Below are 15,651 nucleotides of genomic sequence, written 5' to 3' on the forward strand. Positions count from 1 at the left end.
TGAAATTGCTATCAAAATTCCAATGGCATATTGAACAGAATAAAAAAAATCCTAAAACTCATATGAAATCATACTGACCTTGAATAGCAAAAGCAATCCAGAGAGAAAGAACAAACAAACAAAAATCAAGGCATCATATTTACCGATTTCAAACTAGATCATAAAGCTAAAATAATCAAAATGGTGTGGTACTGGCATAAAAAGAGACACATAGTCAAGTGGGATAGAATCAAGAATCCAGAAATAAACCCATGCACTTATAGTCAACTAACATTTAGTAAGAGAGCTAAGAGTACTTAATGGGAGACACATAGTTTCTTCAATAAGTGGTATTGAGATAACTGTATATTCATATGCAGAAAAATGAAATAGGACCCCTATATCACTTAAAATGGATTAAAGACTTAAATATAGGATCTGAAACCAAAAATTACCAGAAGAAAACATAGGAAAAAGCTTCTTCACATTGATCTGGGCAATTAGTTTTTTGGATTTGATGCCAAAACACAAGCAATAAAATAGAATATAAACAAGTGGGACTTACACCAAACTGAAAAGCTTCTAAAAAGCAAAAGAAACAATAAAAAAATTTTTAAAGACAATCTATAGAATGGTAGAAAATATTTCAAATCATTTATCTGAAAGGAGTTAAAATCCAAAATGTATAAGGAACTCATACAATTTAAGAGTAAAAAAAGAAAAAAAAATCAGTTAAAAAATGGGCAAAGGATCTGAATAGACTATTTTCCAAAGATGACACAGAAATGGCTAACAGGTACATGAAAATGTGCTCTATATCACTAATCATAAGGAAATATGTCTGAAGCACAAGGATATATCATCTCATACCTGTTAGATTATTTATTATCAAAAATATAAAGATGGCAACGATGTAGAAAGAAAGGGAAGCTTTGGGCACTGTTGCTAGGGATATAAATTGGTAGAGCCACTATGGAAAACATATGGAGGTTTCTCAAAAAATTAAAAATAGAACTACCATATGATCCAGAAATTCTACTTTTGGCTATGTGTCTGAAGTAAACTGAATCACTACTGGAAGAGGTATCTGCACTCCTATGTTCCTTGCAGCTTTATTCAAAATAGCCAGCAAATGAAAACAATCTATGTGTCCATCAATGGATGAATGGATAAAGAAAATGTAATGTACGTCTACAATGGCATATTTTTCAGCTATAGGAAGAAATTCTGTCATTTGTGACAATATGGATGGATTGGGGATATTATGCATAAGTTAGATAGAGAAATACTGTAGGATATCATATATGAAATCTAGAACTCCCTCTCCTGCAAACTCATAGAAACAGAGCAGAATGGAAGGCTAAGAAATGGAGGAAATGGGGGGGATGTTGGTCAAAAGATACAAACTTCCAGTTATGAGATGAATTAGCTCTGGAGATATAATGTACAGCATGCTGATTACAGTTCATAGTACTATGTATTATACTTGAAGGTTGCTAAGAGAATAAATCTTAAATGTTCTCATCCCAACCCCCCACATAAAGTAATTATATGAGTTGCTGGATGTATTAACACAATAAAATTATTATTGTCAGTCATTTCACAACATATATGTGTATCAAATGATCATGTTGTATATCTTTAACTTATACAATATATCAATTATATCTCAATAAATTTGGAAAAAACATGTTAAAATCGTTTTTATATTTCAAAGCATGGGCAGTATTTTAGTTATCTTTCTATTGATACATCATTAAGGTTTTCTATAACACAGGAATATAAACTTTGAAATTTCTTGAGACTTGCTCCACAGACTACCATGTACTCATTGTAAAGTACTCTGTGTGCTTGAGAAAGTACTTTCCATCTAAGTGCAGTGTCTATATGTGGCTTTTAAATCAAGATTACTATTTCTGTTATTCAAATCTTTCTTTTTGTTTAAAATATTGAGAAAGGAGAGGTACATGAAGTAATATACTCCATGAATTTTTCAAATCCTCTTTTCAGATTTGTAATTTTTTCCTTTATATAAAACTTGAAGGTATGTTATCAGATGCATATGCATTTAGAATTTTTTAAATCTTCCTGATTAATTAAACCTTCTATCTATACATTTAAAAAACGAAGTTAGGGAATATCAGTGTACTCAATATTAGGGCTTAGGATATGGCTACAGTAATCTAGACAGGATGGTTCTGGTGCAGAGAAAGACCCATAGATCAATGGAACCCAAATGATTTATGGCAAAGTTGTACACACAATTTACTGGAGGAAGGATAGCCTTTTCACCTAACAGTGCTAAAGCAAGTGGACATCCATAGGCTACAACAATAATAATAATAGTAATAATAATAATTTAAAAATCTCAACCTAGATCTTACACCTTATACGAAAATTATTTCAAAGTAGGTCACAGACTTACAGGTCAAATATTGAAGTACACAATTTAGGGGGAAAATGAGAAACTCTTTGGCATCTAGGGCTGGTTAGAGAGTTCTTAGATTTGATACTGAAAGCATGTTTCAGAAAAGGAAAACTTGATAAATTTGATAAACTGCTAAAAATTGATACATTTGACTTCATCAAAATTAAAAATGTTTTCTCTGCAAAAGACCCCGTTAAGAGGAAAAAATAAAAATCATAGTTTGGGAGACAATGTTTATAAACAACATATCTAATAAAGGGATTTATTATATATAGAATATGTAAATAATTCTCAAAACCAAATTTAAAAAAATAATCTAATTAAGAATTGGGCAAAAGACATCATCAGACATGTTACCAAGCAGGATACACAGATGAGAAATACTTACATGAAAAGATGTTCAAGAACCGCCTGGGTGGCTCAGTTGGCTAAGCATCTGCCTGCCTTTGGCTCATCATGATCCCAAGGTCCTGGAAAGGAGCCCCCTGCTCAGTGGAGAGACTCCCTCTCTCCCCCCACCCCAACTTGTGCTCTCTCTCTCACAATCTCTCTCTCTCATATAAATAAATACTATTTTTCAAAACAGATGTTCAATATCATTAGCCATTAGGGAAATACAAATTAAAACCATAATGTAATATTACACACCTCTCAGAATAACTAAAATTAAAAAAGTCATAACACCAAATGCTGGAAAGGATGTAGAGAAAATTGGTTCATTGCTGGTGGGAAGTAAAAGAATATAGCCATTCTGGAAAATAGTACAGCTGTTTATTCTAAAGCTAAAAATGTACTTTCCAAAAAACCTAGCAATTACTGTCTTGAGCTTTTATCCCAGGTAAGAGATCTATGTTCATGAAAAATCCTATATACAAATGTTTGTGGCAGCTTTTTTCATATTAACTAGAAGCTGGAATCAACCTAGATGTCCTTCAACAGGTAAATGCTTAAACAAACAGTGGTACATAAAAAGTAGCAAACTATTGATACACATACTTGAATGGGTTTCAATGAAATTAAGTTGAGTGAAAAAAAGTCAATCTCAAAAGTTTATTCACTGCATGATTCCATTTATAGAACATTTTTGAAATACCAAAGAAATTGACATGGAGAACAGATTAGTGGTTGTTTAGGGTTAGGGGTTGTGCAGTGAGAGGATGGATATGGATAAAAGTGGTAGCATAAGAGAGTCTTATGGGATGGAAGAGTTATGAATCTTGACTGTGGTCATGGTCACATGTAACTACATATGTGATATACTGCATGAAAATACACACATACACATATATACACCAGTATTTGGATAACTAGTGAAATAAATCTGTGGATTGTACCAGTGTCAGTTTCCTGATTTTGATCCGGTATTATATTCATGTAAGGTGTTAACCTTGGGGATCTTTGTTAGGGGTGTTTGGGCCCTCCCTAGAATTTCCTGTGAATTTATAAATATTTCAAAATATAAAACTTTGAAAAGCCATATTTGAAATATCTTGAAATTATTTCGCTATTGTACAAAACAAGCAGATTTGATGCTGTCAATATTATTTTCAAACCTGCATGCATTAAGCAGTAAAGACAAGACATAACTCATTCCTAAATATAAAAGAAACTTGAGCAATCAAGAATAAAAGGATGCAATTTTATAATCCTTACACAGGTACTATTTTATAGCCATGATAAAGATTGGAGGTAGAAGAGAGAAATACATAAATGATCAGTGCAAAAATGATATTCAAAATATTTAACAACTTTTATGGTCTGGACACTAATCACTCAGAGTAGATGGGGGCCAATTATAACAGATGCCAGCCATAAACAGAAGAATTGGTATCGATGCAAAGCAGTGGAAAATCTATCCTATATGATTTGATTTGATTTTATTATTTCCTCCACAAAAGATTTATATTCCTAAAGTGTTGGTATTTTGTAGTACCCCTAAGCTGAAAACACTGGAAAAGGTACTATATTATTGGATGAAGCATACCTTAAAGTCCTGCTATAAAAAAATCATGATTAATATGAATAAGTACCAGTTAGCAAAATAAGAACAGTTTCTATTAAGATATTTTAAATTTCCTCAAATTTTTAATAAAACATCCTAAATATCAGTATAAAAACAAAATAACATTCAAATTAGTTCATAATATTTAAAGATAGGAGTTCAAAATATCAATGACTTTTCAATTCTAAAGTTTCAGTACTTGAGGGGTATCTTTAGAGTCTGTTTTTTTCTAATATTTTACTCATTCATTTGAGAGAGAGAGCAAGTGGATGAGTGAGGGGAGAGGGGCAGAGGGAGAGGGAGAAGCAGATGCCCCACTGATCAGGAAGCCCAACATGGGGCTCAATTCCAGGACTCCTAGATCATGACCAGAGCCAAAAGCAGATATTTAACCGATAAGCCTCCCAGGTGCCCCAGAGCCGGTTTTACTGAATTATTCCTAGGGGAAAGCTATCAAGGTACTTTACAAACATAATCTTAGCTTTATTAGATTAGGAAAATAAATATTCAAAGGTGAAATTAATTTGCTCATATTTATTGTTGAGAAATTAGGGTCATTAATTATCAATACAAATTTAATGAGACAACAGGCCAAAGCCCCTATTTGAAAAAGAAATAAACTATGCATTCTAGGAACAGAATGTGAACTACAAAAATAAAATTATGTGTTTCCTAATCTGTGTGGCAGTTAAGAAATTCACTTAAGAAATGACCTAAAACTACGTACAGATGGCTAACAGACACATGAAAAGATGCTCAACATCATTCATCATCAGGGAAACACAAATCAAAACTACAATGAGACATCACCTCACACCTGTCAGAATGGCTAAAATTAACAACACAGGATACAACAGATATTGATGAGGATGCAGAGAAAGGGGAACCCTCTTATACTGTTGGTGGGAATGCAGACTGGTGCAGCCACTCTGGAAAAGAGTGTGAAGGTTCCTCAAAAAGTTAAAAGTAGAACTACCCTGTGATCCGGCAATTGCACTACTAGGTATTCACCCAAAGAATATAAAAGTACTAAATCAAAGGGATACATGTATCCTGATATTTATAGCAGCATATCTACAATTGCTAATTATGGAAACAATCCGACATCAATCCACAGATTGATGAATGGATAAAGAGGATGTGGTACACACATATACAATGGAATATTCCTCAGCCATAAAAAAGAATGAAATCTTACCATTTGCGATGACATAGATGGAGCTAGAGAGTATTATGCTAAGTGAAATAAGTCAGAGAAAGACAAACACTGTGTGATTTCACTCATATGTGTAATTAAAGAAATAACACAGATGAACATGGGGGAGTGGGAAGAGAGAGAAACACCAAAAAACAGACTAACTATAGAGAATTGAGGGCTGCTGGAGGGGAGGGGGGCAGGGGGATGGGCTAAATGGGCATTAAGGAGGGCACTTGTGATGAGCACTGGGGGCTGAATATAAGTGATGAATCACTAAATTCTACACCTGAAACTAATATTACACTGTATGTTAACTAATTGGAACTTAAAAATTTGGAAAAGAAAGAAAAAAGAAATAACCTAAAATTGATTAGTGTTTTCTATTATTTTAGAAAAGGCACCCTTCTCATATGGTCTCACTCATACGTGGAATATAAGAAATAGTGAAAGGGACTATAAGGGAAAGTAGGGAAATTGAGGAGGGGGAATTAGAGAGGAAGACAATCCATGAGAGACTCCTAACACTGGGAAACAAACAAAGGAGGGGGGGGAGGGGGAGGGATGGGATGACTGGGTGCCAGGCACTAAGGAGGCCACTTGAGGGGATGAACACTGGGTGTTATACTATATGTTGGGAAATTGAATTCAAAGAAAAAATTTGTACACTATATATATATATATATATATATATATATATATATATATATATATATAAAGGCAACCTCCTTCTCTTGAAAAAAAATCCACTTAATATATATTCCAAACATAGCTTATGCTGTCTTCATTTATGTGCATTTTGGACACCATTTTTTTTAAAGATAAACTAATAACTCAAAACTTTAACTAAATGTCAATGGAAATGGAGTTCTCATATAGGTAAAGAGGTTAAGATTATGTGATTTTTTTTTTACAGCAATATGAGAAAACTCCCTTATAATTCATACACATCGAATATGGAAATGAAGCCACCAGTATGTACAGCTGTGATTACAATTTTGTGAAAATTTAGAGCCATCATGACAGAATGGAGGGGGACAATCTTTAATCTATCAATATTAGGCTGGAATTAGCTAGGCAGATAATTTTAGCCTGCAAGGGTTTGTTCATTTCCATCTCTCCAGGATACTCTAGAATAATTCAAAGCTCTTTAGGTAGGCCAACTATTCTGAATTATTCCCCTTGTCTTCTATGAGGCTTATTTGTTGGCTCAGAACACACAGAAAAGGAAAAGAAAGGAACAGTTATTGAGAGCCTGTAGTGCCACAAGCACTGTCCCTTTTATTTGTGAAACTGAATCTACATGAAACAGATATCCTTCCCATTTTTACAGGTAAGAAACCTTAGGTTCTCAGAAGTGAAGAAGAGCTCACAGATTTGTGTTTGGATTAGAAGTTTCCTTGACTCCAAATTTCACACAATTTCTTCTCCTGAATGTGATAATTTAATTACATTTCAACTTTAAGAAAAGAATGATTCTATGAGGTGTCTTCAAAAAGACTTATTTATTTATGAGAAAGATAGTGGGGGGAGGGGCAATGGGTGGGAATCTCAAGCAGACTTCCCTGCTGAGTACAGAACCTGACACGGGGACATGGGGCTTCATCTCATGACTCATGAGATCATGACCTGAGCTGAAACCAAGAGTTGCACACTCAAATGACCGAGCCACCCAGGCACCCCAAGGCTTGAATCATGTTTGACGTTAACCCTATAGCTCAGTGAATCTTGGGGGATGTGTCCCCACTGAGATATATGTGATCGGCAATGTCTCAGGAGAAACCCCATGGTACTGATTGTGGAGGCCGAGGACAATATGTTGATGTTTTTTATATGCAGTTCACTGATCTTGCCTCCAAATCGTTTAATAGTTAACCACTATTTCTGTGGCGTTTTGTAAAAGACTATATTGGCTTGCTAAATGGCACTCCCCCAAATACTAATATTAGAATCCAGTAGTAGGTGGAGATTTTTTTTTTCTGCTATGTAGACTGGTGCTAAAACTCTAAAAATGCAGAGCGATGACAAATGCACAGAATGTAGTGACTTTAGTACTTTCGACTGTATTGTGAGAGAAGGAAGTATGCGTTCACGTTTAGTACATTATGCTTCAAGATAAAATGGTTGCTTTGGTGTCAATAGATGGTTGTTTAATATGTATTTGTATGGAGCCATCTATGTTCCCATGTCCCCCTTGATAACAATAAGAAAATATTTGCTAGTTTTTTTCTCTAACCCAAGAATAATTTAAATCAGTTGATAACCTCCCTTCCATCACTCTTTCACTCAGCTTCTTCTTTTATAGTTGACCAAGGAATTAACTTTATGTACCAGTGTTAACGGAACTAAAAATGTCAACATTTACAGATCCATATCCACACACGCACACACAGTACATATGCACATTCATGACAGTATGCACATATATACAACATCATGGAATTCCATTTTGAGAGATCAAAATTTTAATTACAATAATAAAGAATTTATAGTTATGCAATCCAATAAGCTCTAAAATGTTCAATTTAAAAAAATACTGCATAAAACTTTTGCTTCCAGGTAGGATGGAGTGAGAAGCTTATAAACCATGAGAACACAAAGAAAATCTACACAAAATGTAAAACATAAACAATTTAAAGGCATCAGCACTGCTGAAACAACAGGCCTAGGATTCCAAAGAGGAGAAAACCCTGGAGAAGTGAGGGAAGAATTTGCGGCAGATTTTGTTGATTCTGGGCTGTGGTAAGAACCCAGACTGCCTAGGTAGAAGGCCACTGCTAGAGGTTAGGGAAGCTAGCCGAAAGCTGAGGAGTCTTGAGAGACTGGAGTGACAAAATATAGACTTGAGAGATCTTAAACAGACAACCCATTATCCCATGATGACATCTGTCAATTCAGAAGCTGCAAGGTCTAGAGGCAAACAGCTAAGCTAAAACCCCTGAAATGCACCACAGGTTTTTGGCAGTCTTGCAATACTAGGAAGAAAAAATATTTTTAAAATATTGGCATTTAAGATCTGCCAAGAGGAAGGCCCCACATGAACACACGGGGCCAGGATTTGTCCTGTGGACCAAATCCAGCCTGCCTCTATTTTCTGTATGGTCCAGAAATGAAGACCAATTTATATACTTTTAAATGGTTGCCAAAAAAAAAAAAAAATCAAAAGAACAGTATTTTGAAATTCAAATCCTGAAAATATACGAAACTCAAATTCTCTGTTCATAAACAAAGCTCCATCAAAATACATCCATGTCATTTAATTATATATTGATTTGTCTGCTTTTGCATAATGAGTAGTTACAAAGAGACTGGATAACCTGCAAAGCCTAAAATATAGGCTACCTACCCTTTATAGAAAATGCTTGCTGACCTGCAAATAGGCTGTTAGTTGAAAACCTTGGGCAAACATCCTAAGTACAGGAACAAACCAGAGATAAATCGGGTCTTACCAAAACTCAGCCCAACCTCCTATTGGCTCAACTCCAGATTGGACTAAGTAATTAGCCTCCACTCTATCTCACTGGCATAAAAAGGATAAACCTTTGCTGGAGAAAGATATTATCATCTTGAGCCTCCATAATTTTTTATACACATTTTACACACATCCCAGCATTGAGAAAATTACTCTACTTTGTTTGGTCTGAGTGGAACATATAAAGAAACCTCACTTAATTGGCTAGCTCAACTAGCAGTCCATTAACATCCAACATTCAAACACACAATTTTAACCTATGTCTTAAAGAAACGAAAAATAAAACAGAAGTAACAGTATTACATAAAAGCAATTTTCTTGGCAAGAAACTTAAAATATGTGTCTGGAATAATAGTATTCTAACTAACTAGATGTTAATTTCCATTGTAAAACATTCCAGTAATATATGGAATAAAATCTAGGAGTTATTTATTTTGTAGAAAATGAAAACAAATAGTAATTGACTGGTTATAAATCATTCTGAACTACAAGACTATATTGCAGGCCTTGTTTTTCAATGACATGTGCTCCTCAGACACTGGCATCATATTTTAGGTATTTATCATCCTGAGAAGACAGACAAGTGCGGATGTGGGAAAAACTGGTAACACTGGAATATTAAAATTATGCAATGTCTTATGCCTACATCTCTCCCAGAATTTTAAACTTTGATTTTAACAGCTTTTTCTAATAAAAAGAATAACTCAAAGGAACAAGACAGCTGAGAAGTTCAATGTGTCACAGCACTGCAAATCGTTAAATTCATTTTAATTAGGATATACTAAGGTTTTTACATCTGTGGCAAAAGTGAATTGTAACTTCCATATATAACAGATATAACTTCCATTTTAATTTATAACTGATCACAATCTGCAGCACACGTCTTATTGGTGTCAAGGAAATATATAACCTAATGGTGATCAAAAGTCCAGGTCACATAATTTTATGGACTTCAACCACAAGCAGTCATACTATTCTACAGAAAGCATACAGATATAGCTATGAATATAAAATTTAATATAGACAGTGGTTAAAACTGGATATTTATGCATTCAAATATGCACATATAAATTGTACACTATAATTCTTAATTGAACTCTGTATAACTAGCTTGTGAACAGTTATAGAAATGAACAATGTTATCAAAATATTATCTGATAAAGCCAGAACTATTGTTACAAAGGACTTTTAGAATTAGAGACTTATAAAAAGTTGACTTTTCAAAAACTTTTTTAAAAGCTTAAACTCTCATCACTTTCTCCACTTTTAAGAGCTTCTCAATGATAGATGCCTGTGAACAGGGCTTTAATAGGTTGAGGAGATAAAAGCTTGATTGTAGTCAAATAATAAATCAAAGGAGAGTATGCTATTTATCATTTTAGCTAAATTTTAAGTGTTCTTTAACATTAAACTCAACATCTTTAAAAATTACAAGTGTCATCTGTAACAGACTTCGTCTAATTTACTAATATCAGTGCAAGGTTTACACCCATCTAACCCCCAACATTGTTCAAAAACATTCTTCACATACATGAAAACAGTCAGTTTCTAAGCAAGTTAGTATTACTACACTAGAAACTAGAAAATACTAAGGATATCCCAGGACATTAATGCAACTGGTTATTTAATTCAAATATTTGATTAAAGGAAAGTAGCCATATGTATAGATCTGTATAACACTGATTCTTTAATAACTAGCAGAATGCTATGCCTCTAAACACAAAAATCAATAATATTTATAGGTCCACAAGACTGTTTCTCTATATATCATGTTTGATGCCAATGAAAAGATAAGAGTCCTCAGAGAGACATATTGCAAACAAAAAGTCCTTAGAAGGTGGTGGAAAGTCAGGCCAGGAGTCACATAGAACCAACAGAGATGACAGAGATGTGATATCCGGCACAGTTTCCTCAGAAAGAGAAAGGAAAACCACATGGCACTGCTGAAAAGCTGCGTTAATTCTCTCTCCTCTCTAAGCATTAAATATTACATCTTTAAAATTGTCTCAACTACATGATTGCTCCTGTCGGTGAGACCCTCCTTTAAGAAACACAAACATGCTCAAAGCGCTACGCAGAAACATCATAGAAACTTAATGACCTACCATTCTCTTTGCACTCTTCTGGAGGTTTAGCCTTTTTCGCAAGTCGAGGATCCAGCCATGATGTTGTCTTTGTGTTATGGCTGAAAAGAAAAGAGATCACTCTGAACAGACACATACTGAAAGGAATCAAGTTTATTCCTTAAAAAAAGGGGGGGGTGCTGTTAGTCCAACAAAATTGCAATCGATACACTTAATTTGCTTACTGGTTCTAAGTAGCCCTGAAGGAGGTGTAAGAGTAATTGTGCAAGGCAGCTGTAAATTTGGCAACCTCAGCTCCCTGTCCTCAAAGCAGCTATTTTTATTAAAATCAACTAGAATGTTGCCAAGTTCACCTCATTGAAAATGCAGAACTCATCCAGAGCAAAAGGAATTTATTACAAATACAGGATTCTCCACTTGGAAGAGCACAGTTCGCAGGCTCTGATACTGTTTCCTCACTTTTGCAAAATGATTATTTTCATCTTAAACCTACCCTTTTCATAAACAGTTGTTTTGTTACTCTTTAACTACAGAGCTGGCAGAGGCAGTATAAAAGTGATGAAAATTACAGCATGTTCCCGGGATGCCTACATTTTCTCAAAAAGTGATTAATAGCAATTTCATTAACCCATATTTAGCTGTGTTACATCTAAATATTTTCAATCCAGTTAGGCAGGCATAGGATACAAATGCCTGTATTCTAGTGTTTCTAGAATGGAATTTCTGGAATTAATAATAATTTAAATGACATTTGTGCTTTGGAAAAAAATATCTTCTGGAAAGCCTTTAGTCAGGAATTTTAAAGACATAGAGATGTTCTTAGAACAGTGTGTCTTAAAGAGGCCCTGGAATCACCTGGATTGGAGTCACCTGGAGATTAACAGTGCATATTCTGGGTTTTCACAGAACTACTGAATCAGAATCTTTGAGGTTGAGCCACAAAATCTCCATCATTGGCAAGCACTCCAGGTGATTTTTATGCACATTATAATTCGAGAACCACTCACCAGCTCAAAACTGCTCTTTGGAGCTAAAGTCTTTACTGTGTACAGCTGTCTCAAGTGATCCCCTCTACCAGTGGACAAATTATCAAGGATGTGACATTTGTGAGGGCTTTAGAAAAAGAATGAACAAAGTCACAGGTGTGGAAAAGTGTGAGACTCATACAGGGAAGAGTCAAGAGGCCAATAAATGGAACATGAAAGGGAACAGTAGAAAATAGTTTAGAAATATAAACTAAAGCCAGATAATAGGGATATTTGAACACAGCTGTAAGAAAGTCAAATGATAACGATGAAAGTCAAATGATAAAAATTTCGCATATATTTTCTCTTTCTTCCTTGAAATTTAACTATGCTTTTTTTGTATCACAGACACAAGTATTAGCTAGATAACCTCACAGGCAAATCTCCACTTAGAGCAAAGGTCAAAAAACTCTTCCAGGCAGCATATTTAATAGCAAACTTATAGAGACCAGGTGCCTATCTAATGAAGAAAAGTTTAAGGTAGGAAACAGGAAAGATAAAGACAAGCTGGGAGTGGGCAAGCAAGTCCAGGTGTTAAAGCACATGGTGTTTTCTGGACGATGATCCTGTCTATTGTAGAGCCATCTCTGATTTGAAAACCGAGAGACATTAAGATTCTTGGGTCATGAAGTCTCTGCTCCAGAAGATTCCTTTTTATTTCTGAATTTCACGTGTGGTAAAGCGAAAATACTCTTCATCACTTCCTTCACATTTAGGACCTCCGCGATGATTGATGCCTCTAAACAGGGCTCTCATAATTTGATCAGATAAAGGCTGTGAATTTGGTCAAATTGTAAATCGCCAGGAGAGTGTGCTAGCTTCTGTTTACTCCCAATTTGACCTTTGTAAAATCTGATGGTGCCTTATTATCGAGTTTCAGAAGCAAGTACTGCAGACACTTTTGTCTCATTCTGCTCCTCATTTGTAGCCATGTCAATATCATCTAGTCTTTTCCTCTGAACTAAAGACACCCATGGAAGGAGATTATGACCACCTCAAATATGTTAGTGAACTGGGTTCAGTGTTTGATGCTCTTATTTTGAAATAGGCAAATTCACTTAAAAAAATTTTTTTTTAGGGCAGCCCAGGTGGCTCAGCAGTTTAGCGCCACCTTCAGCCCAGTGTGTGATCCTGGAGACCTGGGATCGAGTCCCACGTTGGGTTCCCTGCATGGAGCCTGCTTCTCCCTCTGCCTGTGTCTCTACCTCTCTCTCTCTGTGTCTCTCATGAATAAATAAATAAAATCTTTAAAAATTTTTTTAATAGACGTGACTTCATTACGAAGTGTGCATGCGCATACATGCGCAGGTGCATTTGTGTGTAAGGCATGTTCATGTCTACGTTTTTATGTGTTAGGGAGAAATGTTGGGGAGTGAGCAAGGAAAATATATTTCCCAACTTTTTAAGTACAACTGCTTCTTCAAAATCCTTCCTTCATTTTGGAGAAAAGTCATTTATTTCTAGGTCTTTTAGACATATTCACAAAAGCAAACACATCTAGGACTAAGAGGTGAGGGGCCATTACTAAGCCATTACAGGGAGTCAAATTACCATTTCCATATCATTCCACCATTGGTCTCAAATACCGGCTAATTTCATAGAGAACTGTGAGTCTCCTAGCTTTCCTGAGTTTATATAAAGCATTTCATTACAGGATGATTGTTTTTTAGGTTGAACTAGCATTAATGGTATGTCACTTTAATACACTTTGGCAGATGGAGTCTCTTATGGTTAACAGCATTTTTAGCTGATCCTCTGAAATGATTCTGAAAGAAATGTGGGTAGTACTTAGTCTTAAACATCACATGAAGATACAGTACAGTATTTTTCAATAGTGGTTCTCCCCAGCCTTATAATTTGCATACTTCTCCAGGATTACAAAGGGGATATTTTTAATGCATTGGGAGACAACGGACCAAGTGGCTTTTCCATTTCCCTTAAATTATATATTTTTAACCTCGACAATTACCTTTGAAAATAGGATTAAACACTGGACAGGAAACTGTGTACAAAATGGAATCGTTGAGGGATTTTTCACAATCTACATAGCACTTTTCCTCAAGTTTGAGGATGTGATTTCCTTTTACTTCCACTGCTAAAGTAGATTTAAATAAAGCATCAGTTTTCTGGATCTAAACAAATGGTGTGTACACAAATGACAGGAAGGTTAAGAGGCTAATGCTATATGATCTTATATTGATACTAGTTTCTTAAACAGAGACACATACACACATATATGCTGAATTTGCAAAGAAATTTTTTCCCTTAGCTGGAGAATGGAATAAATGTTTTCTAGGAAGGCTAAATCATAGTAGTCTACTGCTGTATGTATTCCTATGGATAAAGTTAATGTGATGATCATGAAAAGTGAGAGATCAAGTGGAGTGAAGTCAGTAGCTATTCAGGTTCAATCAATCTCAGATTTAAAAATCTGGATAAAAACCTTAAAAGTGGTTTATCCAAACTCTTCCCCGATGTTAAACTGTATAATGAATCTATCTGGAGGACTGGAAAAAACCAGAAGTGAAATTTCATTTAACTCTGCAATAGTAGTTTAAATTCATAACAGAATGGCCTTGAAGACATGATAGGCTGACTTATAATGAATTAGAAATTTCTATGTTTTTTTTTGTAAGTTTAACCTTTGCCCAACTGACAAAAGCTGCAGGTTAAATAATAACATCTTATCTTCCTGGAGAAACATTCTGCTCACATAGAAAATTCTTCACTTCGACAGGAAAAGCTGCTGACATTATGGCATACCATTGCAAAGTTATTCTCATTATCTCGTAACATTTCCTGATGGTTGACTCTGTCAGGGGCTATGCTAGAACCTTCATATGCATCACCTCACTTAATGCTAATGAGCCTCTGTGGCTATAGATTTTTAATTCTGTTTTACGGGAGAAACAAAGGTTCAGAGAAGGTGAGTAACTTGCCCAAGGTTACACAGCTAGTGCGTGAAAGTGAAAGGGCTGGCATTAAACACAGTTACATCTGATTTCCAAGTTCAAGTTTCTTAAGCTCTGAAACCAGAGGCATACTAAACCTAACACTTGTTTTTCATACTGAGTTGCTTTATTTTGCTCCCTCAGAGAATAATCAAAGATCTTTTTCTCAGAGCCTTTGTCAATAGTTTGGAAATAGAGACATTTATCTCCCGTTTGAGGAGAGTAATCACAACAAATTCCTTTGTGTTGAATGCCTTGTACTTAGTAGGTATTATATTAAATTGCAGGCTCATAGAGATGAAAGAGAGGACACTGTGATTGAGGTATGGATAGCATCACTGGAAACATTTTTTTTCCTTATAAACTTGAATTTTCCATCCAGATCACTTTTGAATCAAATGTTCTTCATTTAAATCTGAATATTTTCCCAGGGGGAGCTAAGATGCTGGCACAGTAGGAGGACCTCAGCCTCATCTGTCCATAGAATACAACTAGATAACTATCAAATCATTTTA

At 35.1% G+C, this 15,651-nt stretch overlaps 1 protein-coding gene across 9 annotated transcripts in view; it reads right to left on the bottom strand.

Moving 5' to 3' along the window:
- Positions 1-15,651, bottom strand: part of MAGI2 (membrane associated guanylate kinase, WW and PDZ domain containing 2) — a 1,339,556-nt gene that overhangs the window by 442,564 nt on the left and 881,341 nt on the right. For all 9 annotated transcript variants that reach the window (XR_005982860.1, XM_041723679.1, XM_041723675.1 and 6 more), the window contains exon 6: positions 11,182-11,261. Coding sequence is in view for 8 of the 9 variants with exons in the window: in XM_041723679.1 (XP_041579613.1) it covers positions 11,182-11,261 (80 nt within the window). In the remaining variant the exon portion in view is untranslated. The remainder of the gene's footprint in view (positions 1-11,181; positions 11,262-15,651) is intronic.

This window comes from Vulpes lagopus, chromosome 11 (genome assembly GCF_018345385.1).
Source record: "Vulpes lagopus strain Blue_001 chromosome 11, ASM1834538v1, whole genome shotgun sequence".
Classification (NCBI taxonomy): domain Eukaryota; kingdom Metazoa; phylum Chordata; class Mammalia; order Carnivora; family Canidae; genus Vulpes; species Vulpes lagopus.